A 26,784-nucleotide genomic window follows, 5' to 3' on the forward strand; every position below is an offset into this window, starting at 1 on the left:
ATACACTACAGTAAACCCCTGGCGAAGTCGCGGTTCAGAGTTCCCAGCCTCAGTCGTTCACAGATTCTTCCTTAAAACCCAAGTAATATTTGTTAGCGGAAACCGCAAATATCCTCCGCAATTTTTTTTATGGCTTTTTCATGGCAATACTGTACTGTAGAGAGAACATAAAGCAACCGTAGAGGGAAACTTGGCTTGGGATGGTGAAAGTAGCCAATCCGAGAGCATTATTCATTTCTCCTTGTTGCGGATTGGCTGCTGCCCTGAGACGCATCTCCGTCAGATGCAGCCCAGCATTCCCGCATCATAACAGTTTACCACGTGTAGCTATCTCGAGTGCTTTGCGGAGTGTTCTCGTGTTTTTCATTTTGTTCTTCTTAAAGACCTAAGATGCCGCCCAAATGCCCTGCACCTTCTAAGGCTTCTGGCAATTAACCCAAGCGTCAGGAAAAGTTTAAGACACTCCAGGAGAAGGTTGAACTACTGGATTTGCTCTGGGAACTAAAAAGTTAAGCGGCAGTAGCCACATCAGGAGCCTTAAATCCTCTGCTTTACTGTGCAGTCATTATCTTCATTACACTGCACAGCTAATTCATCATCATCATCTTCAATCAATATCATTCATTATTGGTGAGTACCCATACATTTTACTGTATTTTTATTAAATTAAATATTTACCCTACTTATACCAAAGAAAATGAGCTTGCATGAAATCACAGTACATATTGGGGTAACATCGCTATTTTATATTCTAGCACTGCGGGAGACATAGCAGTACAGTACTGTACAGTAGACGGGTTTACCTTTACATTCTTTTTTTAGGGTAATGTATTAAGCTGAGTTTTACATGAAATTAAAGCGTTTTGGGGGCCATACTTAAGGTTTAAACTATAAAAATGGGCATTTTTTGACCACATCCAAAATTCACAGTTTATCACAATTCGCGGGTGCTCTAGGAACGTAACCCCCACGAATTTCGGGGGTTGTCTGTAAATTGGTCATTTTTTTGATGTTCATGACACTAAAGTTGCTATTCACTTTTTTTTTTGATAAAGGTAAAAGATTTTATAGATTTTGCAAAATGCTCCTGGATTCGAGTCAGTCAGGGAAAACATTGACCTTCCAAAAATCCCTACTCTGCCTACACTCTCCCCCCCCCCCCCCCCCAAATTACAGTATAAGGAAAAAAACACCTCAAAAAAACAGATTTCCAAAATCAAGACACATACAAATGAAAAATATAAAGAAGCATTTTTATTCTACTGTGTATACAAGACCGTTGGGAGGATTAAAATGACCTGAATTTCATTTGCTTATAATCAATACTTAAAAAAAATGAATAAAAGGCTGGATTAGGCAATGATAAATATATCCAATTCATTTTCATGTTCTTTATATAAAGAGCCACCTGAGGCCATGTTGTCATGGGCACAAATAAAAAGCAAAACCACAAAAACCCTAAACTGAGGTAAAGCCTGGGCTAGACACGCAGTTTGTTTTGGCCATTTGGAAAGATTTGCTGTCACAAAGTTTGACTTCTCCATGTCTTTCCTCCATGACCAACACTATGTCTACAACAGCAACACCACTCTCCCTCAGGTTCTATCTGAAGAACTTCTGTTCTTTCAAAACAATGCGGTGAGCTGACATTGATGTTGCCCATTCTTTTGTTCAAAGCAATGAGACTGAGCCGACAGCGTCCTACCTAGGAAAGTCAGCAGTATCAAAAAAAAACAAAAAACAAACACAATCAGGGACAACTTCTGCAGCTAAACAGCACTTAACCTGAAGTTACCTTGATCCACGATGGCAGGCCTGACCCTTGTCCTCTATGGTGTGTCTGATTGTCAGTATGAAGGGGCATCTCCGTGCAGTGGTGGAAGTCATACACATGCATTGTTCTTTACAGAAATACTGGCTTGAAGCCCAAGTGAGGCTGCTAGAGAGATTCTAGTTAGAAGCAACTTAAGAAGGGACAATGATTTTTCTGGCCAACAGAATGAGGAGGGCTAGCTCAGGGTTGCCAGGAAACTGGTGGAGAGCCTCAATGGCTTCTTGAGTAGTAAAGCCAGCACTTGTGATCATCTCAATGTGGATGGATGGCAAGGCAAGAGGAGAACCAGTGGACCTCTCTGGTATACAACTGGTAGAAGGGCTTAAGGCATCATCTTGAAGAGGAAAGCAAACATCTTGGCAGCCCATATCAAGGTTTAATGGCACTTCCGTATGGATGTCACACTTGGTTTCTAAATCAGCCTGTGTGGTATTTTTTGCCCCTTCCTGCCCTTCTTCTGTTGATAGTACACTACTACAGTCCTCTGGTTGTGGTGGACCTTGAAAATTCTCTTTGTTTTGGATTTCAAGGTCTAGGTTGGACTGAACATCAGTTTGTACATTTAGCATGTCCATATTGTGTACCTGTTCGAATTCATTTCTATTAAGAGATTCAGTTTCTATTAAATCTGTCCCTCCGGAATGGAAAGGAGGCGTTTCACAATGATCAGCTTTGGCAAAGTCTCCATCAACCAAGGCAATGACTGTATTATCCATGTCTGATGAGCTCGGTGAAGAGCTGGCCATGATTTGATTCATATCCTCCCCACTTTCATTCTGGAAACTTGATTCTGTATTAGGTGTCAAGGAGTCAGAGGCTCCCTTGCTGCTACCAATCAAAAGCTCATGAAGTTCTAACAAAGCAGCAGCTAAAGGCGGACTTGGCTCAGGAAGCGGACAATTCTCTGACTGTACCTGTGCAGGTCTTGTTGGTAGCTCTGTCAAGTTTCCATCACTTTTTTCCAGCCATCCTTTTTGCACAATTAAATCACCTCTAAGTAACTCAACGGAAGTAGTGTCGGGAATTAGCAGCTCGGGTCTTACCTCGTCAAGTTCCATTGTGGGACACTCCAATTCTGTTACTGCACTGTCAGGATCCCCTTTAATATCTCTGAGCATTGATACAGAAATGCTTCCTGCTGTCTGATCACACATATCTTGGGTTTCCATTTCAAAATGTTGGAAAGCAGTAGATTCTGTAATTTGAGAATTTCCTACAACCTCTATCTGCATTACTTCATTATCAGAACTTAAATCACTTTGCATAAGCATATTAGTATGTGATTCTGTATCCGATGACAAGTTTTCCAGTGCCGTTTCTCCCACGGGATTAAGAGCAGAAGGGCCACTAGGCGAGTCTGCAGCTACTTCACTGCAGGATATTTCACAGGAATCAAGACTGAGGGAATGCTTCCTAGCTACGTCTAAATCTACCTTTCCTGAAGGAAAGCCACTGACACCTTCAAATGATGGTTGTAAACATTTGGAGAAGTTGTCATCTAATACAGGAATTTCTTCCATTTCTATAATCTCAGGGTCAGGAGTTGGGGGCTTTGAAAACTCACTCTGTATGATGTCCGGTATTTTACTGGAGCTTGCAAGCTGCTCATTTAGATTACTGTCTAGATTAACCAAAATATTACTCTCTTCCTGGCTTGTGTGCTGCTGCCCAAGGTCTGCATCCCCAAGATAAAGTTGGCAATGATCTTCTATGGAATTGCTTGCTGTCACCTGTGGTGTGGGGTTGCTGACCAGAGATGATTTATCTGGAAAAAAGGAGTCTGTGTCTGACAGTGGATTTTGAAGGCCTTGGCCATGGGGCTGTGGCACATGGAGATAGGAACCCGAAGAGTCTCTGCTCAGGGGTGGAAATTCTGGTGAGGTAGTATTTCCATCGATTTCTGTTCAAATAAAAAGAAAACAACAATTAATACAAAGACACCTGGAGATTACAAAGAACAACAAGATCAATAAATATCTGAGTGTACTGAAAAATGGTAATCATTGAGAAATTAAAACATTCCTTGGATGACAAGACTGAAATCCAGAGCCTCTGAAGGCACTATAACAGAAGTATAACATGTATTTGTCCAACTCAGCCTCAAAAAAGGCTGAATTCTAACATAGCAGCACTGAGTGCAATGCATTAACCAACACTGGATGTGCTCCAAGTCCATCATAGTGCACACTGACACACTTAGTCACATGGACTCATACGGGGTCAATTTGCAGCATCCAATTAACCTAACATATCTTTGGATTTTTTTTTTTTTTTTGGGAAGAAAAATGTTTCACACAGTATTTTACAAACCCAAGTATAAGAAGGCAGACTCAGTAATGGCCTACTGGAGGCAGTGCAGGAGGGGAATGGAGACAAAACTGATGGTAATTATGAACAATGCTGACCATCCTCTCTATGACACCCTTTCACTTTTAGCCAACTAACTACTTAACAGAAGTGCAACATGAAATGCTAATGGGGTTCATTCAAACCCATGGTTAGGAATGTCAAAAGAATAGATTTTTTGGTACCAACTAGATACCAAAGTCCATAAACGTAACAGTACTAAGCTTTTTCAGCGTATTGGCAATGCAGAGAAAAGTCACTACTGTACAAATTAATGATTGCGTGACCACATGTAAACGAATTACTTTGAACAGTATAATAAAAAGAGTACAAGTTCATATGGAAATTGCTCGCAGCAGTGATGATATGGCACTGGATCAGCATGCAAGTTCTGCCGTTTTTCTTTTCGGCTTGTCTAAATGTGCTCAGAGGTTAAAGACAGGAGAATTGCAGAACATAACTGCAGGACTCATACTTGTTATAATTAAAAACAAACAAAATAAAAGGCAGTTGTTAATAACACCTATTATGGAGTTAGTTCTGAAAAAAATTTGCACAGGTTTTGAGAGTTAACTATGTTTACAAATCAAATTGTTTAACTTGTACTGTCACCTATTTGTATGAAGGGATGAAACGATAAGATTAATTGCTTTTAATAGTACCATACATGGTCCCATAAAATTAACAGAGGCTTTGCATACATTCTTTGATTGTAGTGAGCACATCCATTCATTTTCTAACTGGTGTATACAGTTCAGGGTTGTGGGGCACATAAAGCCTTATGGGAAGAGTGGCAGCGCTAACAGTTGTAGGCAAGACTTGAAGTTGACTTTTTAGTCTTTCAAAGCTTCAAAAGGACAAGGCACATCTCCCTGGTTAATACGACGTGTACTGTGTAACACAAAAAACACATAATGGCCAAAAACGCACAGTTAACAGGCCAAGCAAGAACAGCACACTGCATTGCTAACTATGCATTTGCAAACACTGAATCTGTATCACTCACTTGGTTTTTGAAGGCAAACTAATGTTCATTAGTATAACCTACACGTTGGCAATTAAGGACAAAAGGGCAAGAATCCAGTCCCCATTGCAAGGCACACAAAAACAAACCCCCACATACAAAGTCGACTTAGATACATCACCCAGTTGACTGGTATGGTGTGTTTGGCATGCAGGGCCTAGACCAGCAATCATCATGTATGCTTTTGTCAACCTTTCTAGGTTTGGTTTTAGATTTAGATCCATACCTCTGTATTCAAGTTTGGATTAGTTCTGTCCAAACTCTGACAGGCATGTGTAATACTACTCCAAGAAGAGCGTTACAACCTAAGTCATTATTCTGCTATTTTCAATACTCACCTGAGAAACACCCTAAGTTAAATTAATGTTGTGCAATGCAACACAAGGCATATGACTCAGATCAAGTCCCATGTATACAGGCCCAAATGACACGTTTCTAGGCAAAACATTTTCTGTAGATCTTACTTAGGTGGGGCATTTGGGTGTTGCCCAAAAGTGTCAGTCAGCTCATTATTTAACTGAGCAAACATGTAACAAAAAAACGCTGCCAGTATAATGTATGTATATCTATCTTCCAAAGAATTGTTTTTTTTTTTTTTTGATCATTACCCTTATACAGATTCCAATAGAATAGAATAAAAATGTTTAAAGTAGGTTATAATGTGTGTATAATGTCTTTTCCTGCTCTGTGAGTATTTGTTTCAGAAAGTGCAAGGATCTTGTTTAACTCAACATAATTACCTGCAATTAAATGTAATGATGTGGAGCCTTTTTTATTTTTGTTTAAAGAAAAATGGGTATAGAATGAAATCTTCTGAACAGGAGCATCGCCGTATCCATGGTAGAAAGAATGACAAGAGAAATTTTACAGTGCCATGCCAATTTGCCAGATTGAACCCAGTTATTGCTGTCTTGCATCAAAAGCATCAGGCTGCATCAAAAACCAATACAGAATACAGTAGTGATCGAAGGAATGACACACTTTCCAAACTGTCTGTCTTCCAAGTACTTCTGGCCCATGACAGACTTTATTTTAATATAAATCTTGGGTCACATGTTGATGGTAACATCATTTTGGACAAAGATTTTTAAATGCCTTTCAGACAGCCTTGGTGTTACAGTCCCCCCCCTAATCCACTAACAGTTGTGTTTGGTGTACTTCCAGATGAGCTTAAGTGGAGAAGGACAAACAAACTGTGATTGCCTTTACTACACTAATGGCATATAGACTTAATCTTGCTCAACTGGAAGAATCCTAACTCTCCCCTTTTAAGTCAGTGGGTAACTGATGTTATATATTATTTGAAATTGGAAAAAATACAATTCTCACTTAGAGGATCTGTGCAGAAATTTTTCAAAACCTGGCAGGATCTAATCAATAATATTTTAGAATAAGCTTTTAAAGCACTGAGGAAGTAAATTCTCTTTTTTTTCTTTTTCTTCTCCATTTATCTATATTCACTTATTATCTATTTGCTTATTTTTACTAGGTTTAAGTTTTATTATGCTGCCCATGCTCTCTTTCTCAGGGGTGGGGGTTGATTTGTTTTCAATCCTATTCTTGTAAAATTGATCTATTTGTATGGAATGTTGTGTGATTTCAATAAAATCAAAAAATTAAAAAAAAACATTTTTAATATACATCTCAGAAAAAACAACTATGCCAAAAAGTCAGTTTTTGGTTACAAGTTGTTAGATAAACCAGTTACAGCAGTGAGTGGCACAGCAGACTATTCGTTTTAACCTTTGGAGAAGACAGTATTTATTTATTAAATAAAAAAAAAAAAAAAATACCTGCTAGGTGGGCCCTCTCCAGGTGTGGCACGCACAAAGCATGCATCAGTGTTTCTGGTTTTCTGTTTGAATTAGGAAACAAGAACACAGCAAATTTTGTTAGTAATGACAAACCATGCAGACAGCATTCAGAATGGAATTTTGTAGAATGACTTCATGGCAGCTGCTGCCCCGTCAATCCTAGATGCTTGTAAGCAAATCTAGCGGCATATAAACATTTTTTCCACATTGAGGTAACAGAACCACGGATATGTCCACAGCATTAGTGCTGACAACTTAACATGTGTTGCACTTTTCCACTTTACTGTTTGGACCCTACTTTTGCTATCTTTAAGATAAAGAACTTTGATGGTTCAATAGCCAACTACTTTAGTCTTTTCCAAATACACCAACAGTAGGAGATTTTTGGGAAAATCATAAAACACAACGACTAGAACACACAGTTCCTGAAAGATGGAACAGTTCAATGGATAAAGTCTACACTATAGCTATGCTAACCATGAATTTTGTCATGCAAGTGAGGACTATCACTTGCAAAGCATCTCTAAAAACAGAGCTCAGAAAAAAGTATAAGTCATGAAATAATCTCCTGGCAAATGAATTTCTACTAGCAGTAATTTACACAAAAGGCTCAATACAGATTATTTCCCACTCATTCAGTGAACCTGACTGAAACTGCTCTTATTAAATGGTGATTATATATATATTTTGTAAATATGTAATGGTTTTGTCAGACAAAATACAAAGATCTGATGCGGACCAAGGCTGACGATTTTGGAGGTTCGGTTCAATTATGGGTCTACAACTGTTTGAACTAATACAAGGGTTTTTAAAATGTTAGTTGCAATAATTGCAGTTGTATTTGAAAGAATAAAAGCTGAACACACACATCGGGCATAAAGCCATGCACTTCATTAGGTTACTTCCACTATCTGTGGAAATTTGTGAGAAAATGCAGAATTGCAATCACATCCTTGACTATTCCTTTTCAGAAGGTATATCAGACTGCTCAGGTGGGTTACCAGAAAGAAAAAAAAACAAAAAAAACAAAAAAAAAACAATGTTATACTATTCATACAATCAAGTTCGAGACACATCAAGGATGATTAAAGATAAACTGACCATAACTTGGAGTGCCACAACAAGGGGTCCGAATACTAATATGAATGAGATTTTCAGTTTGATTTTTAGTAAACCTGCAAACCTTTCTGAAAACATGTTTCACTTTGTCATTATGGGTTTTTCTGCGTAGACTGATGGGCAAAAAAAGGGCAAATTCATTCATTTAAAATTGAACCTACAACGCAGTAAAGGGTGAAGAAAGTGAAGGGGCCTAAACACTTTCTAAATCCACTATACTACTACACATCCACTAAACACTATCACCTTATTTGTCATATCTGTCACCTACCTAGACCATTCCGGGTACTGCAACGGTAGCTTAATACATAGCTGGTAGTGCAGTAAGAATGATTTAGAAAAAAAGTTTTCAACAGCTTTTACTGATGAAATGAACAATGTGTGCTGTATTAAGTTACTGGTACAGAGAAAAGGCTTCTATATGGTTTTATTCCAAACTTTAAGCAGTATGTTTTTATCATCTATACCTTGGTTCTCTTGTTTTCTACAACACACTCTTTCCTTTCCCTAGAAGGTGCAAAAAGGTAACATTTTAAAGGAGTAACTTCCATGACTGTCTGGTGAACTAACACTGGCCTTGAATGTACATAAGTGTGGCAGACCATAAGAACATGCAATACAGAACCATGCAGTCAGGCATCATGCGAGTAATGACAGGCTCACCCCTTCTTCCCCAGCTTACCTGACTCCTGAACAGATCTTTGCAAGGCTTCAGCCAACTCACGGTCAGCAATTTCACTGGGCTGAATATCTTCTCTACCTGCTCCATAAGCCAGACGGGCACACTCTGGCAACTCAGCCTCCGGCAAGAACCGTGTTTCTGTTCCTGTAGTACCTATTACCAGTACATTCTTCTTGAGGTCCACTGAGCACTGAAGGGGAGCACAAGATGCATTTCACCATTGTGTTATAAAATGGTTAGCAGCTTTGTAAAGAGCTTTGGGACCTGACTAATAATATGAGGCACTATGTACAATAGAACAGATTACAACTAACCTGAGAGAAATAGAAAGACCAGATTCTTCTTTAATGTTTTGAAGATTCTACATTTTTATGTAAAATGTAGCATCTGATTTTGAAACTGAATTTGTAATAAAAAAAAAGAAATTCCCTCTAAAACTCTTTCTCTGTGAAGCTGAGCAAAATTTGCACATATCAATATTTTATACTGTATATTGCCATTCACAATGAAAACCTTCACCAGACTGCTTTGCAACATGAAACCACCAGTAGGCTGGATTATTTGTAAGTAAGGGGTTGGAATTGAACCTGCGCCATTGTGTTCCTTGTAATTTCTTGTCCATCTGCTTAATCATTTGAAACCGAGTAGAATATTAAAATCCTGAGAAAATTATTTTTGGCATAAGAAACCCAAAATATAAAACCTGCAGACAAAAATGAAGCACCCCAAATAAAAATTGCAGGATATTCATTTTGAGAATACCATTTTCAATAACACAGATGGGGGTTAAATATAGGTGCTCAAAGCACTTAACTGTTCAGTCTAAAGATGCATTTAACCATCACTTCTGCTTGCCTCTTCTTGATACTGTACTTTTAGAATGTATTTAAATCACTAGCCATGTGTTACTCATGACTGCTTGTTGCATCATCTCTACTTTAGAGAGCACCTGCAAGTTTAAAGATTCACCTGATGTCGCTTCAGCATATCAAGTCCAAGCAGCATATCCATGGGCTGATCTTCTAAAATTGAGAAAGAACATGGCAGGAAATCCCCTTCAATCTGCACCTGAGCTGAACCAAAACATTCCACATTAAAAATACAACTCTCCTCACTACAAGACAATTTTAAAGACGGTCTTATGATCAGCAGATAAAACCAAACACTCTGCATTACGTAAATAAAGTAAGAGTGTCAAAGAAATACACCTACCTAAATGAACCCGACCAATGATCTTCTGAGTGCCCACTCCTTTAGCAATTCCTGCCCACCGCCTGTCAACTAAGCGCATAATGTTACATCGCTCAGCACAAGCCTGGCTCATTATGGTCATCTGAGCACCTGTGAGTGGGAAAAATGCCAGTTCTTGTTTACTCCTTAATTAGTCCAACACAGTCTTTTCACAATTGCCAGCCTAACCGTATTTCTCTTATACTATTTGTAAAGATTCTGATGACTAGTACTTTCAGGGAGAACTAATCAGAATGGTTTGAGAAAATATTTTTTTAAAAAAATGTAATAAATTGAATAAAAGCTCAGTTTTTAAACGTTGCAGTACTATATCAATATTTCAAACATAGTGACAAAACTAAATTATAACTCCCCCATAACTATTTAGATTTTTATGTGTATATTTCATTTTTGCCTTCTCCACAAAAATCATTTTGTATGGTTGCTGAATCTTTATAATGTTTATACTACAAGTGTTGCAAAACCACACCTGCCTAAATGCTTGTTAAAAATGTTAAAGAGGAGGATACATACCAGAGTCCACAAATGCTTTCACGGGGTGACCGTTGACTTTACAATTAATGTACAGCATCACAACCTGACCAAAGCTCTCTGGAGCCTCTTCCATCGCTATAGTCATGTTCTCTTCAATGTTATGTTGTCTGGAGAAAAGCAAAGATGTCTCATCAATGTGACAGGAAAGGCTAGAATCTAATTTCTTTTGCGCCAATACCAAACAATGACATTCTAAGCTACAATATTTATAAAATTGACCAGAAAACCTTAATATTAGACTTGCACTGCTAGAAGTGGAAAAGGAACACCAACCACAGTTGAAAGCAAAATTAAATACTTTTACCAATGCAAGGCTGAAAACAACTGGTTTGGCAAGTTTTCAGAAAGCATTGCCATGTTTTAAAAACACACAGTATATCCAAACTAACTACCTGTGATTGTTATGGTTCAGGATTGGATGAGACTCCTCTGAAGCAGAGCAAGATGAGCTTAAAGCCTCATACAGGTGGTTGTGCATTGTAGAAGTAACCCACGTATGCATGGCAATGACACACACTGCCTAACAAAAAACTATCAAGGACAACTTTCTTATGATTTCAGGTGTAGAAACCTCCCAAGTTACATAAAAGGAGAAACATTAGCCTTGTTCCCTGGCTTTACTTTTTGAACTTCATACATAATATACTTCAGAGTATTGGTTCAAACAAATACAGTAACTTGTAAAAAGATTCAATTAATCAATTTCTGTTTTTAACTTTCATATCTATACAAAAGGACGAAGGTCCAAGGTTTTTAGAATCATGGTGTTTCCTGTCTTGCTATATGGTTACAAGACATGGACGCTATGCAGTGACCCGAGATGAAGACTGGACTCCTTTGGTACTGTGTCTCTCCGGAAAATCCTTGGGTACCATTGGTTTGACTTTGTGCTGCTCATGAAGTCCCGAATGAGGCACATTACCTGCATTGTGAGGGAGCGTCAGTTATGGCACTACAGCCATGTGGCGTATTTCCCCAACGGTGATCCAGCTTATAAAATCCTCACTGTTGGGGACCCGAGTGGCTGGACTAGGCCAAGGGGTCACCCACGTCACACCTGGCTGCGGCAGATAGAGGGTCATTTCCAGAGCGTGGGACTGAACTGCGTGTCTGTCTAGGGGGTTGCAAACCGGGATCCTGAGTTGTTTCATCGTGTAGTGGCTGCAGCAACGCACTGTACCAGTGCATGCTCCCCAACTTGACTTGACAGGCTAGAATACTACTTCCAAAACTTCATTTTACAAACTGTTTCGAGTTTTACTTTTTGATAAAGTTAGTGTTTCATGACTCTTACCTGATATCCTCCTCAATCTTTGCCTGTGCCTCCAAATCAAATGGGTCTGCAGTGAGTAACCGAATCCTCTCCTGTTCTCTCCGAGCTCTTTCTTGCTGTTGCTCAAGAAGCACCTTTGTAAACCTCTCTAGATTCAATATAAATGAATTAATGGATACATTCAACAACAAAAAACTTATTTCTATAGAAAAATTTTCATACAAATGTAGCTAAAAGCACTTCAGAAGATGCCAAAGAAATATTTACCCGCAAAGAAAAAAAAAAAAATTAGTTATTAAAAATAGTATACAAAAAGTAAATAATGCACACTTTACATAAGACAATTTGTAACCAAGAGATGTATAGTCATGAAGCATGGGATTGTTTTTTTTTTTTTATAAATACGAGTCAAAAAATTATTATTAAACAAGCAAAACCAAAACTATTGACAAAAAATGCCAGTTTCATTATCTGTAGACATAATTCAAAAGTGAAAGGGAAATAAAAAGGCTTTGTGTACAGGTTAAAAATGGAAAAGTTACTAAACTGCTGTCTTCTATCATTTATGACAATACCTACAAAATACACACCAGACAAATATTTTAAATAAACCTGACCCAAAAAACTGAAGTCAACAGCAAAAATTTATATAGAAGCCTGACAGAAGAGGTTGCGAATTACCACCAGAGTACACATAAAGGAGTTCCAATCGTAAATTAATAAAAGAACAACAAAAAACACCACAAGAAACCACCTGCTTGATGCTGGCGCCACTGCAGTACCAGATTAAGCAGATATGCAACATACAATCAATGCTATTACCTGAGCTGAAGTTGCATGTACAGAGTGCACTGAGGTTTAATCGGGTCGTTCATTACTGATGTTTTAAGCTCTACTCCTAGTTGGAAAGTGCATGGATGCAATTTATTCCACAGCACAGGTTGGATTAAATGTATTTTTTAATGGAGTGCTAATGAAACATTTTCATAATACTGGTGAATAATTCATTACCGCTGCACAATAATGCAATTCAAAGTACTTATAAGTGGCGGGGAAAAAAACGTGTTTAGGGACAGACAATATTTCAAAGTACATTTGGTCTGAAATACAAAGGTTGGCATTTTTAACTGTATGTAACTGAACCTTTTGAAAAGATCTGTAAAAACTTTTGTTTTATGAATCTTTTTGGCTATTCCAGGTTTATTCAAAGTAGTACATTTACTGGAAAAAAAAAAGTTTTCTAAAGGGTTGAAAATCTTTGCATTGTTATTGTTTCAGTACATTATGAGTCTAAAATAAATTACATAAAGTTAAGTACACTTTATCTTAACTCAAGTTAACTTTTGAGTTAGTACTTTTACTTTAGTAATATTTTTGTGAAGTAACAGCACTTTTACTCCAGTACTGGTTTTGGCTACTCTAGCCACAATAGCTTGCAAGCATATACAGTGAAACCTCAGGTCATGAACGTCTCGGTACATGTACAAATCGGTTTACGACCAAAAAGTTTGCCAAACTTTTGCCTTGGTTCACGACCACACACTCGGTATACGAACAAACCAGTTTCCCTTTCGGTTTGTACGTGTTCAGTCTCTCCCTGTGCATTTCCTGTGCAGGAGCGAAAGAGAGTCACACACACACAGGCAGCTTGAGAGAGAGACAGACGCACACACTCAGGCAGGGCGAGAGAGAGAGCTGCGCACACACAGGCAGCGCGAGAGAGAGAGCTGGACGCATAAGGTAGGAAGGCAGTTAAAGAATGCACCGGGCTTGATTTTGTTTTCACTTCTGTTTACAGCGATCGGTTCGTAGAGTGCATTGTTGCAATGTTACTTTTCTTGGTGATTTATTAAAATTACAGATTTTTTCAAATGTTCATTTTTTTCCTTGTGGTTAAAACTCATTAAAAAAAAAAAAAAAAGTGTTTTTAGTCAGCGGTTGGTAGCGCTATAGCGCGAACTATTGCAGTGTTAGTTTTCTCTGTTGTTCAAGGTTTTCTCAGTGTTATTCAATGTTTTTACATTTAGTTTACTATTACGCTGTGCATTCTATGGTTTGATCAATTATATTTGTGCTTAAAAACTTAAATATATATATTTACATACAGTTCGTATGGTCTGGAACGGATTAATTGTATTTACATACAATCCTATGGGGGAAATTGCTTCGGTTCACGACCAAATCGGTTTACGACCAGAGTTTTGGAACGAATTATGGATGTGAACCGAGGTTCCACTGTATTAAGAGATTATTTTTGGCATGGGTTGATCTTCCTGCTTGCAAAAGGAATTCCACACCTGGAAAATAAAAGTGTTTGTGAAATTAAATAGCCATTTGTGTGACCTGGTACAGATTAAAAGAACAACTGATAACAGAACATACTTGCTTAGTTGACTCTTGCATTTTTCTATTACGGTGGAAGTCTTAGAACTGTCAACTATCAGGAGAAAATAGTGGACTGTCAGATAATAAATTATGTCTCACGTATACATGTATTAAGTTGACTGTTATGCAAGACGTACGATATACAACTTAACAACTGTAAAGAAATCTGTGTATATAGACTTACTAAACCATGTTCTGTGAAGAATTTGTTTGGCGAGTGAAACAAGATGTATGAAATGCCAACAAAAATTTTGTTAATTTCTTAAAAACTAAAAATAAAATACTGAGCAAAAACTAAATATAAATAAAAAAAATGAAAAAGTTAAAAATCATCTTCTCAGTAAGGCGGCACACATTTGGGGGTGCCATCCTCCCTTTAATGGACAGATTAAATTCATACAATAACACTCACATATGGGGTTAGGGGATGTGCCACGTTTGCATTTCACTCTTATATGTTTACCAGTAACGGCGCACACATGACTTGAGCATTCCTAGTTTTCATTCTCTTTCTCTGTACGTTTACCATTCGTTTGCTCAGAGGTTGATGCACTTGCCGCTTCCTGAGCAGCTCTTCTTTTCTCCTAGCGGCCCACTTCTCTTCTTTCGTCTGCATCTTGTCGCGTTAAAACTGACTAAGTCAGTGTTTGTATTGCAATTACTTAGTACATTTTCCTTAATTTTTCACTTAAGCTGACACTTAAGTCTTCAATCTGCCTCAAGAATGATTTAAGATATGAAGAGGCAAAGGAAGGTGGTAGGAAATGAGAACAGCACCCGTATGCACGTGCCGCACGGCTGCCCTGCTGGCTGCTGCCAAGAGTTGATTCCAATATAAAATAAAATAAAAATAAAAAGAGGAATAACCTTTGAGGTCAATGATCACCCTGAAAGTGTATAGTAGATGTCACGTAATATATGTGTACCAAATTTCAAGGCCAATAGTTCAAACGGTTTGCAAGCTACAGGTGATTTAAAATCCTGGACAGACAAACGAAAAGCCACGGTAGCGTATTATACAAGAAGATTATTACATATGACTGCACAGACAACAATGCATCAATCTCTGGTTCAGCTCATTTAGCTTCCATTTACTCTGATCAGGTACTTGGGTGCACAGTGACCACTTGGCAAAAGGTTGGAGCCACTATGATACCACTGGTATCCGACTTTCTTGTATTACATGCTAGGGTTTCACAGTATATATTTTTAATACAGTACAGTACCAGCATTTTGGAATTTTTAGTGCTGTAAATTAACAGCCACTTTGCACTCAACACCTCCTTCCCACCACCAAAACCTATTCCCTTGACAATATAAACTTGAAAGGGTGTGATTGGGACTTAACCAGTTAGGACTTTGACACAATCATGATTTCACAATCCCTTACTACTCTGAGGATTACACAGATCATGCTATAAACGGAAAAGCAGTGTGAGCACACCAGGGAGGCGAGCATTTGTGCACCATGCCATGAAGGTTGGTAATAAGTTCCGAAAGCTGGCATTAATACTGAAGTCAAAATTTTAGTATTGATTCAACACTGCCGTATGCTAACACTTACTACAGTAGATATTTTACATCAAGATATTGAAGATAATATTGATATACTAGCCACTACGCCGCATAATTATTTATTGATGGTTGAACAGTTCCTGAAAGACACAGTTGTCCAAATGGGGTGGGTTTGAGGATACGACTGTGAGTGAATGAAAAGATGGAACTCTGGAGAGAGCAACATACAATTGTCCATGACTGAAAGCTGGTTTTGGCAGATACAGGCATATCTTTTTGAAAGTTTGGCCCTGCGCCTTATGAATTATCATTGCAAAGGCCACTCTAACAAGAAATTGTCTGCGTGTAAAAGTAAAAGGCAAAATTTGAATCTGATGGGGTCAGGGAAATCCGGAGAATAAGGACAGGTTGTGAGGTAGGAGCTGCGATTGTTTTACACTCTAGTACATTGTGGTGAATGCTGGTAACAGTCAGTCTGGTGCCTTTACAGAGACTTCCTGCTGGCATGAGGTTTCTGAGAAGCATGACGACTGAATCAATTTTAAGTTTGAGTTTATGTGGAGGCTTGCCAGTGGGAGTAAGACTGCTAAGAAATTCTTCAGGGAATGAAAGTTGATGTGCGGGATCATCTGCGACTATGGAGTCAACACTGGTGAAAGTTACTTCGTCGGTAGGGATAAGTTTCACTACCTGTTCATTAAGGTGTAGCGAGTCTTCGTTGGTGATGCTTAATATAGCTCGCGTACGGAGTTGTTCCACAGTCACTGTTGAGAAGTCGATGTCGCCACATAGTTGTTGAACGGGATCAGTAATAAAAGGAAAACAAAGTGAAGGTAATGTTGCCGGTGTTCTGTTTTTCCCGTCTTGCGAAATCTTGTTCGTGAGGAAGAGCCGTCATATTTGTCATCAGTGTAAGTACATGCATGTGACGCCACAAAGGTTGCTTGTTAATGCACGACAGTAAGTGCTAGAGTTGGCAGGCGGGGCTCTGGCGTGCGTACCCCATGACACGGGAGGAGGGTTAGAGTTGGTGGGCGGGGCTTTGTCTTGTGTGCATGCGTATGCCATGGTCGGGCGACTTGGTGGATTATATACAGAAAAGCAGCCGGAACCGAAAAGAACAATGAAAAGTCAATGTGGCTCAGAGGTGCATGTGGACTGTAGCAGAGACGAAAGCGACTGAGGTGGTGTTTGGTGAGGTGCTGCGTGCCTCGAGAGCGCGGGTGGACTCAGGAGGAGGGTTAGAGTTGGCGGGCGGGGCTCTGTCGTGCATATCACATGGTCTTAAGAGTTGGTGGGCGGGGCTCCGAGTTGGCAGGCGTGGCTCTGTCTTGCGTGCCATGGTCGGCTGCTTAGTGAATTGTTGGTGGGTGTGGCTCTGTCTTGCGTGCGTCTTGCTTGCCATGGACTTACTGAATTATATATATAGATTATATCAAGATATATTTGTTTATTACTTGGACACCATGAGTGCTCCTGGAGATGCACCGGTTTCACTAACATTTTAAAAACTGGTCTGTAAAGGGTAGACTGATTTAGGTCAAATATGCATATTCTTTGTGCTTTATAACTAAGCAACAATTGTAAATAAGAATTATACGAGTATCAATGACACGTTTTCTGCTTTCCACATGACAAGCTGCAGGCTAATCAGACAAGATACATAATTGCTCTTCTGCTACTTCCTTTTAAGGCAGTGCTCCGCAACCGGTGTGCCACAGCACACTGGTGTGCCTTGAGCCGATACAGGTGTGACGCGGTCAAATAAGACAATTTTCTAACTAAATAATATTTCAACGGTCCTCCTTAGAAACACAATAACGAGAATACGTGCAATGAAATATTCGCGTAAATAGCCTTTTAAAGGTTTAATAATTTTGTGTGTCATTTCTCTGAAATAATAAATCCCATCGCCTGGCGCCTGTGACATAGGCCCTACGTAGTTGCCAGACAACTCCATAGTATGCTTTGATAGGCAGAGCGCTCCGTGCCCTCACCTAGATTCAATTCAAGCCGACGTATTAGTCGTGCTACGTCGCATTCACTCGTCTTGCGACAGTAGTTATGATAGATAGAGATAGATACTTTATTAATCCCAATGGGAAATTCACATTCTTTAGCAGCAGCATACTGATACAATAAATAATATTAAATTAAAGAATGATAATAATGCAGGTGAAAAACACACAATAACTATGTATAATGTTAAATGTTAACGTTTACCCCCCCCGGATGGAATTAAAGAGTCGCATAGTGTGGGGGAGGAACGATCTCCTCAATCTGTCAGTGGAGCAGGACAGTGACAGCAGTCTGTCGCTGAAGCTGCTCTTCTGTCTGGAGATGATACTATTAAGTGGATGCAGTGGATTCTCCATAATTGATAGGAGCCTGCTGAGCGCCCTTCGCTCTGCCACAGATGTTAAACTGTCCAGCTCCATGCCAACAATAGAGCTTGCCTTCCTCACCAGTTTGTCCAGACGTGAGGCGTATTAGTTGTGTTACTGAATTGTGTATGGTTAACGTTCTTCGTGTGATTCATATTTAGTTTTATACCCCTTTAAATATGGATAAATTTTTACGTGGAAAAGATTCACCTTCACGTACAGATGAAGAACACAGCACAAGTGTTGCAAAAAAAAACAAAGAAGATTGTGAAAAGGAAGTACAACGAAGACTACATTCGATATGGATTCTCGTGGTGTGGTGACGAAACGGCTCCAAAGCCACAATGCATCATTTGTGGCGATCAGCTATCAAACGAGGCAATGGCACCCAGTAAACTAAATCGCCATCTAAATTCAAAGCATCCCAGTTACGCCAAAAAAGACAAACAACTCTTGTGTTAATTAAAAATGATAAGCAGTCATGCTTAAAAGATCTTGACCAAGAACTTCGGGTTGCGCTTTCAAATATTGAGCCGAATATAAAACTTTTGTGTTCATTGAAACAAGCGCAGGTATCACATTAATCAGTCATTGTGTTATAATAATTATTAAGATTGCATAAAAGTAAATATAGTATAGTTTTTATGTATGTATACTTATAATAAATGTATACTTATAATAAAAAATGAAAATTTATTGTAAAATTTGTGTATTAAATTAATATCTATATATCAGTGGCGTAGCTGGAGATCATGTTGCCCGGGGCGGTGAAAAATTTGACACCCCAAAGCTGAAAGAAATTTTTTTTTGCGCCTCCTCAAGGAACAAAAAAAAAAAAAAAGGAAACTACAGTAGTTTGGACGCCCCTAAATAACTGCCGCTCGGAGTGGAGTTGTTTGCATTGGGTGTGGCAAGGATGGATAGGATTAGAAATGAGTACATTAGAGGGTCAGCTCAGGTTGGAAGGTAGGGAGACAAAGTCAGAGAGGCGAGGTTGTGTTGGTTTAGACATGTGCAGAGGAGAGATGCTGGGTATATTGGGAGAAGGATGCTAAGGATAGAGCTGCCAGGGAAGAGGAAGAGGAAGGCCTAAGAGATGGTTTATGGATGTGGTGGGAGAGGACATGCAGGTGAAGGGTGTAACAGAAAAAGATGACAAGGACAGGAGGATCTAAAAGAAGATGATCCGCTGCAGCGACCCCTAATGAGAGCAGCTGAAAGAAGAAGATTCGAAATGAGTTGCATTTGTAATCTCACAGTATAAGATGGTATTGTACTGCTGTCCTGTGTGTGATGCGTCTTTTGTGCAATCTGTCAGAACTGACAGACAATGCTGCTTTTAATGAATCTATGCTTCTTACTTGTGGCAGACACAATAAATTGATATTTCATAGACAATTCTAGATAAGTCAACATCCCTTAAACCATTCACATTATAATGAATTTAATGATATATATGCAAAAAATAAATTAAAAAAAAAAAACTTTTCCCCATAAGACTGAAGTGAACACATTCTAAGCACTGCAATCAAAAAATTGTTCCCTACCAAAGACCCTTTACATTTCAGTGTTACTGAAAAACCGTACATGTTTAGATAACTCCTCCATTCTTAGTTACGTTTCTTTATATTTACCTATGTCTCCACTGAGCAGAGCCTCTGCAAGAGGTGGGTTTCTTTCCTTCAGCAAGGACAGCTCATGAGGGTTAGCAAGTAGCATTTCCCGTAGAAGTGCAGGGTCATCCAGTCCTTGAGGAGAGGAAGCAGGACTAGAGCCAGAATTAGCAGAAGGCATTGGCGGAGGAGCCCTGGGGGGTTGTGGCCGGGGTGTCGTCGTCGGCTGCTGCTGCTGCTGCTGCTGCTGCTGTTGCTGCTGACTGGACATACCAGGTACAGCTATGGTGCTGAAATCAATTCGAGGCAGACCTAAGACATTTTTGTGAGATTGGATAGGAGTATGAAAGACAAGAGAAGAAGGGAGTTAATGAAGAGTTATCGCATTTTAGAGGAATACAAAAACATTCACATTGTACAATTTAAAATGAATAATTTAACACTACTGATAAATACAAAAGCAATTATTTTGAATTAGACATTAATGGCATAATGCACTGTAAATCCTTAGGCGGAGCAAAACGAAATAAGCATAAAACAATATTTGAAACAGATGTGCACTCTTAAAACATAACGGCTTACCATATTCAGTTGTTTTCTTTTTCATTTTCAAATTGCTAAAAGTGACTTGTCATAAATGCCTTATCATTTATTCAGAGTGAAACAGGTTAGTAATGCCTAATGAAAACATGTCACAAACTGAACAGCAATGCACATTTTTAAAAATGTTTCAGCTGCAAAGAGTGATTTGTAAAAATCTACAGAATCTTTTTAATTTTCTGAAGGGATACAAGAACAAGATACCTGGAACTGGAGGCTGAGGCGGAGGCTGACTTGGAGATCGTCTTTCGGCTTGCCGCAGCACCACCATGTCACCATCTTTCAGCCCATATGAGGCAAGGGGAAGCTTGGGATCTGTTAGAGGTTGCTCCACAAACGTTATCTGAGAAAAAGAAAACAAAATCACCCTACTTTCAACTTTAGAGGTCATTTTTTTTGTTGCATTACATAATCCAATGCATTTTATTTTGCACACATGCATTTAACAGGGTGGACTCTGACTTACTCACAAAATGAATGGTTACTGTCACTAATGTGTAAACACCAATTGCAATTATGTGGCAAGTATACCAAATTATCAATCTATCTATTATTTGACTGGCTTCATCAAGTTTTAAAGACTTGGAGTCTAGATCCTATATAGCCAATTACTCGTATGCACCATAAAACAAGAAAATGCTGAGCTTGGCAGAGTGTCAAAGAAGTCTTCAAACATACAAATAAAGTCATAATTAAGGAGCTTATGACTTTGCTGTCCAGAACAGCATCCTGCTTCTGGCTACATAGGGTAGACAGGTTGATCCTTTGGTTAAGGACATGAGCTTGCACAAGTAGAAACAACTTTAGGACAAGCATGGTATTTCAAATTGGGTGAAGGTACTCGAAACCAAGGGAGTTGCACTTTGTGAAGTCTCCTGAACTGTGACACCAGGATTGTCATTTGTAGTTTATGCGATACATTGTGAGGTTATTCAACCTGTTAGGCCTTGGGGCTCAGTTTCGTCTATTTTTGTTCAGTGCGGACCCTTTATCTGCAGTAATTTTAACGTAAACTTCCCAACATTTTCCCCAGAATGGCACACATTAAAAAATAGCAAATACATATTCAACATTTAAATACAGTTTATGCGACAGATGATATGCACAGTACTCATACAAAAACAAGTTGACACTTAAGTGTTTAATACAGAATTAAATTTAGTGTCCATCTGTCTTTTTAAACAGCAATTGGGGCTTGTCGGATGTTCACAAGTTTGTCAAAATTAGGGTTAAGTGAAGAGCGTGCAAAGAGGAATGTTTTAAGTTTGCTGGTGGCTGACTCATCTAGAAATTCTAGAACACGAGCTGTCCGGCAATAGCATGCGTCGTCTTATATTTCAATGTGCAAACAGAGTGCATGCTGGCTTGTTGTACAAACATGCCAGAATGATGAGGTTTTGTGTGAAGTGCGGAGATTTTCATTTAAAAATGAAAGTCAAACAATTTTTGCTTCCAAATTATTTTATAGTTTGGAAGACTTTATTGCTTTCATTTGACAGCATACCACAGGTAGCCCATTTCTTGCCTTGCTTTATAGAAAAAGAAAATTTATACCTTGGAAATTCTTGGTTGTACATTCTTTTAACAGTCCTGTTTGTTTTGGGTTTTTGGGACAAACCTTGTGAGGTTGGTACAGAACTAGAAGAGTCTGGAGTAGGCGAGGCTATGGGGCATTTGAAGAGCTTGTCCATGATTCTTCCCGTAGTGTGCAGCCTATTATATTTTGTCATCTGCTTGTAACAGCACTTATATATCAGTCGTTTCAATTCTACAGCATGCAGGAGCAAAATGTCACTTTGAATGGGTGCAATTAGAAGCCCTCTCAAAGATTAAAAGGAAAGGCTTATTTTTTTTTCTTTTTAAAACTTAAGCTGATGACCTATCTAGGGTGTCTAGCAACAAACAGGCTGAAAAACACTGTTGTACTGCTATCCACATTTGCCTGATCTTCAACAAAAACAACAAAGATCATCCATCCATCCATTTTCCAACCCGCTGAATCCTAACTACAGGGTCATGGGGGTCTGCTGGAGCCAATCCCAACCAACACAGGGCACAAGGCAGGAAACCAATCCTGGGCAGGGTGCCAACCCACCGCAGGACACACACAAACATACCCACACACCAAGCACACACTAGGGCCAATTTTAGAATCGCCAATCCACCTAACCTGCATGTCTTTGGACTGTGGGAGGAAACCGGAGCGCCCGGAGGAAACCCACGCAGACACGGGGAGAACATGCAAACTCCACACAGGGAGGACCCGGGAAGCGAACCCGGGTCTCCTAACTGCGAGGCAGCAGCGCTACCACTGCGCCACCGTGCCGCCCCAAAACATCAATTTGTTTTTATTGTAAAATGGTAAATATACAAATTAAAATACATAAATTGGTTAAAATATTCTTATAAAAATAAAGCATCAGATTTATAAGAAAATGACTGATTCATCTAGCCTAGCAGCTTGTAGGATCGGCATGAGCTCCATTTTAAGCTCTGTGATATGACAACAGTTAGTTCAAATGATTTCTGATTTTGAAATTATGGAACAGATATTACTATGGATAAGTAAGTAGCAGCTTGGTCTCTTAAAGCAGGAGTCGCCAACTCCAGTCCTGGACGACCACTGTGGCTGCAGGTTTTCATTCTAACCCTTGTCTTAATGAGTGACCTGTTTTTGCTGCTAATTAACTTCTTTTGAATTCATTTTAATTGACTTGCTTTTGAAGACTCCGACCCCTTACTTGTATCTTAGCAGTCAAACAATGAGATACAAAATGAGCCAAAACAACTGCTGTCCATCACACAATATCTGAAAATAAAGAAAGATGAAGGTCTCAGGAATGTCGATCTGCTCAGGTCCCCAAAACATTTTAACAGTTCTCTTAGAAAAGGGAAAATCAACAGTTTCGTAAATGTCTGCTAAAGCACCATTAGAGCAGCAACAAGCCACAGAATTAAATAACGGGTTTAATTAACGACAAGAATCGTCCCCTCATTAAGCAGCTGCTTGGAGTGAAATCGGAGTTTGAGGCCCTGACTTAGTTGGTCTTCTCTTGGCTCCCTCACTTCACAATTCATTTCTGTTTGGGTGCCATTGAAAGAAAGGAATGGAGCAATTCAGAGGAACAATGAAGAAATTCAGGGGAACAAATCTTAAAAGTCAATTAAAGTGAATTCACAAGACGTTAAGTAGCAACACAAACAGAGCACTAATTAAAAAAAAAAAAAAAAAAAAAAAATAAAGGGTTTAGAATGAAAACCTGCAGCCACGGTGGTCCTCCAGGACTGGAGTTGCATGCCCTTTAAGACAGGGGTCGCCAAGGAAACAGTTCACAGTCCAATTCTGAAAAGATTAAACAAAGCGCCACAAAAGAAAGATACAGCAGTGAATACCTAGTGGTAGGATTCACAAACACTGAAACTGAAAACAGCTTCGACTGCTTTGTCTTTAAAAAAAAAAAATTAAACATAATGAGACACACCAGAGCAGCAACAGGACTCTTGAATTAGCTTGTGTGTAAAATGTCAAATTCTAAAGCTGTTGAGGCATCTTATTATGTAGCACAAATGCTGGAAGAGCAAAGGGTGGAAATTCACATACAATCATCCTGGGCTGGCGAGGGGCCCATAAAGATCTGTGCACAAATTCATTGCTTTCAAAACAGCAACTTCAGTAACAATATCTGGTGATTTGACAACAGACTTTGAATGCCAAATGACGTACCTGAAGATGATAAATTGTGGCACTTCTAAAGATGAACGGACACCTCTTAAAAATGTTCTAAAGCTGCATTCCAGATATGGAATTAAGCAATTCAACAGATGTGCCCTTTGTGTTGTATATTATTTGCACGTTACCAATCATTATAGTTGTAAGAAAGTGGTTTTAGTAAATTAAAAATGACTCATGCTCAATGACATACAAAAAACAGTCATACAGTGCTATCTATCAAATTGCGAATTTCGAAGATTAATGTCAGCAAAAACATGAATGCTTGGAGGAGGATGTAAATATTAGGGCAGTAAGACAGAACCTGTTATTTTTTGGATTTTCTTATGTGATGTTTAAAGGAAATTTAGTTGCATTTTGTTAGAAAATACATGCTGATAATCTTTTGCATTTAATTTCAATAAAAAAAAAATACATGCAGGTACGTATGTTGCATGGCAGAGATCAAGGAGGGTCTATTTGGGACAGTTTGGTCCCAAGCCCTTTGTATGTATAATAGTGCACCTACTCTGAGATACAGTGTACTGCATTTTCAGCACTGAAGACCAAAGGCTGAACAAGGCCTCTGTATACAGCATTCCTCCCTTCACCACAACTCCCAGCGGGTGTTTATAAAGACATGTGCATAAATGTACTATGATAGATAGAATTATTGATCTACTATGATTACCAAAGTTGGTTGCTGTTGAAGTTAGGCCTGTAGTAACATTGGCTGGCTGATCAAACTGCACCATATATTTATGTATAAAACAGGCTTTACAATTATTAATGTGTTACTTTTGTACTGCAGTTAAACATGAATTAAAATATTAGTACTTTTCCTCACCCATCACTACAAACATGGAATAACGTATACAAAAAAAACAACAGTTTTGAGTGGAATATTCCCTCAAGTGGACCTTTTTAAATGGTGTAATAAAAAGTGTAAAGCCAATGACTTTAGCCAAAACAGCAATGACAGCTCTGTGTAATAACCTGAACTTGACCAATATTTTGCCAAAAAAAGACTCCTTTTTCTAAATAGTTTTCCATTATTTTGTAAGTAGCATGCCCCCTCCCCATCTGAAACTGCTAATCAAGCAGTAGCTTTGTGAACAAATTGGCACCCGATAATGTGAAGCACTGCATTATTTGCCCCTGTGCAATTAACGAAGCGTCAAATAAAAACAAAAGCACAGCCTCTGCAACTTTAAAAGTGCCAATATTAACATCCTGGTTTTCGACTTGAACAGGATTACTGTGCAGCCCCACCAGCCGGTAACCAGTCTTTTAACATCCGCCAACAGCCAGCTTTAACTAGGGTTGCCAGCTTCTGACAGCTTGGCAGTGTCGTAATGTCGCTTAAACACGTGATTAGCAGTAAACAGTGCTTTGCATGTGCACCTCATTGAAAACGACAGCCCATCGCTGGGAACAGGCGACAACACAGGATCAAATTTAATCAAATTTAGAATTTCCAGTCAACCTGATATACACGTTTAGCACAGAGCAACACAACGAGAAATAAACGTAGAGAACGCGGGGATCTCTACACACTCTGACCGGTTTCTAGACCAGTTTTCAAAAGGCGTGAAACAATACCCCTAACTACTACAAAACCCTTTTCTTCAGCATACTGTGCACACTATTCCAGGGATTAGAAACAATCTAAGGTATTATGAGAGCTCCCTACTTTTTCTGCGTAATTAAAGTAAAAGCCAGGCTCCAGCTCGACACGCAGAACTTCACGATGGGCTATGATACGAACCTTTTCTAACGTTTAGAAATGGGTCCGGAAAAAATGCGAAATCAAAGAAAAAAATACCCCTGTGTGAACTATACACAGATCGTCTTCGGGCCTTTGTGGACATATTTTAAACACCTTTCATCTTTCTCGAGAAGTCGAATTCCCGATTGTGTTAACTAACCACCGGTTCTTAAACCGCAAACAAAAAAAAAAACATTACGGTGGAAACAAGCTCAACATCCTGTCTGCACGTTTGTAAGCTAAGTGAGGTATCCCGTTTAAATGGGGTAAGCTGTTACTGCTCGCTATATTTTCAGCGGTCCCAAAACCACTCCGTGTACTCGTGTGTGGTCAATGTGCTCCGTTTGGAAGGGATGTCAGTGGAAGTCTGTCACAACTGTCTCTTTTATCGCCGAGCGTGGCATTTTGGCGTTACAAGAAATGAACATTTAGGAAAAGTTAATGAGTGCCGGTCTGGGATTCCCCTTCCTAGCTCCACACAGTGCCATCTAACCAGACTAGGTTCACCACACCACACCAAACAATGACACGGATGCCTTTCCGGTCTTTTCACCTGTATTTCCGAGACAGGGATGCCCGACTCCAGCTCACACAAAGCAAGGAAATCCCGAAGCTCCAGTTCGGACGACACCTCAAGGGAGAAAGTGATCTCTTGATGGTCTTTCGGCACACAGTACACCGTCACCAGCATGGCGCCTCAAGGAACCGCTTCCACTCCACGACACTACACGCCTGGCCTTTTCCAGACCGCGCCCGAAAAAAATTCTCCTTTGTTCGGCTCGTCAGTTAAAACACAAAGAACTCCTTGGGTCAAGAAACAATGCTATTCTTTTACATACAATCCGCCGACTTCACTACCAGCCACACAAGCAACCCCTTTCACAACAAGCGGAAGACCGCCTTCTCTCGTGGTAACCGCACTGCCGAATGAAG

At 39.3% G+C, this 26,784-nt stretch overlaps 1 protein-coding gene across 2 annotated transcripts; it reads right to left on the reverse strand.

Moving 5' to 3' along the window:
* Positions 1–1,239: 1,239 nt before the first annotated feature.
* ddi2 (DNA-damage inducible protein 2) lies at positions 1,240–26,784 on the reverse strand. 2 transcript variants are annotated; one of them, XM_028807918.2, is made up of 10 exons: positions 26,405–26,784; positions 20,579–20,717; positions 19,796–20,086; positions 11,899–12,025; positions 10,584–10,711; positions 10,032–10,160; positions 9,789–9,892; positions 8,820–9,009; positions 6,998–7,059; positions 3,586–3,734 (listed from the first exon to the last, which is right to left on the reverse strand). In XM_028807918.2, the coding sequence occupies exons 1-9, from the start codon at positions 26,540–26,542 to the stop codon at positions 7,043–7,045; spliced, it is 1,263 nt and encodes a 420-aa protein (XP_028663751.1). In that variant the 5' UTR covers positions 26,543–26,784; the 3' UTR covers positions 3,586–3,734; positions 6,998–7,042. The 2 variants fall into 2 exon arrangements, with proteins under 2 accessions (XP_051786821.1, XP_028663751.1); XM_051930861.1 differs by lacking the exon at positions 6,998–7,059 and having other exon boundaries at positions 1,240–3,734; positions 26,405–26,783.

Source organism: Erpetoichthys calabaricus, chromosome 8 (assembly GCF_900747795.2).
Source record: "Erpetoichthys calabaricus chromosome 8, fErpCal1.3, whole genome shotgun sequence".
In the NCBI taxonomy this organism is placed as follows: domain Eukaryota; kingdom Metazoa; phylum Chordata; class Cladistia; order Polypteriformes; family Polypteridae; genus Erpetoichthys; species Erpetoichthys calabaricus.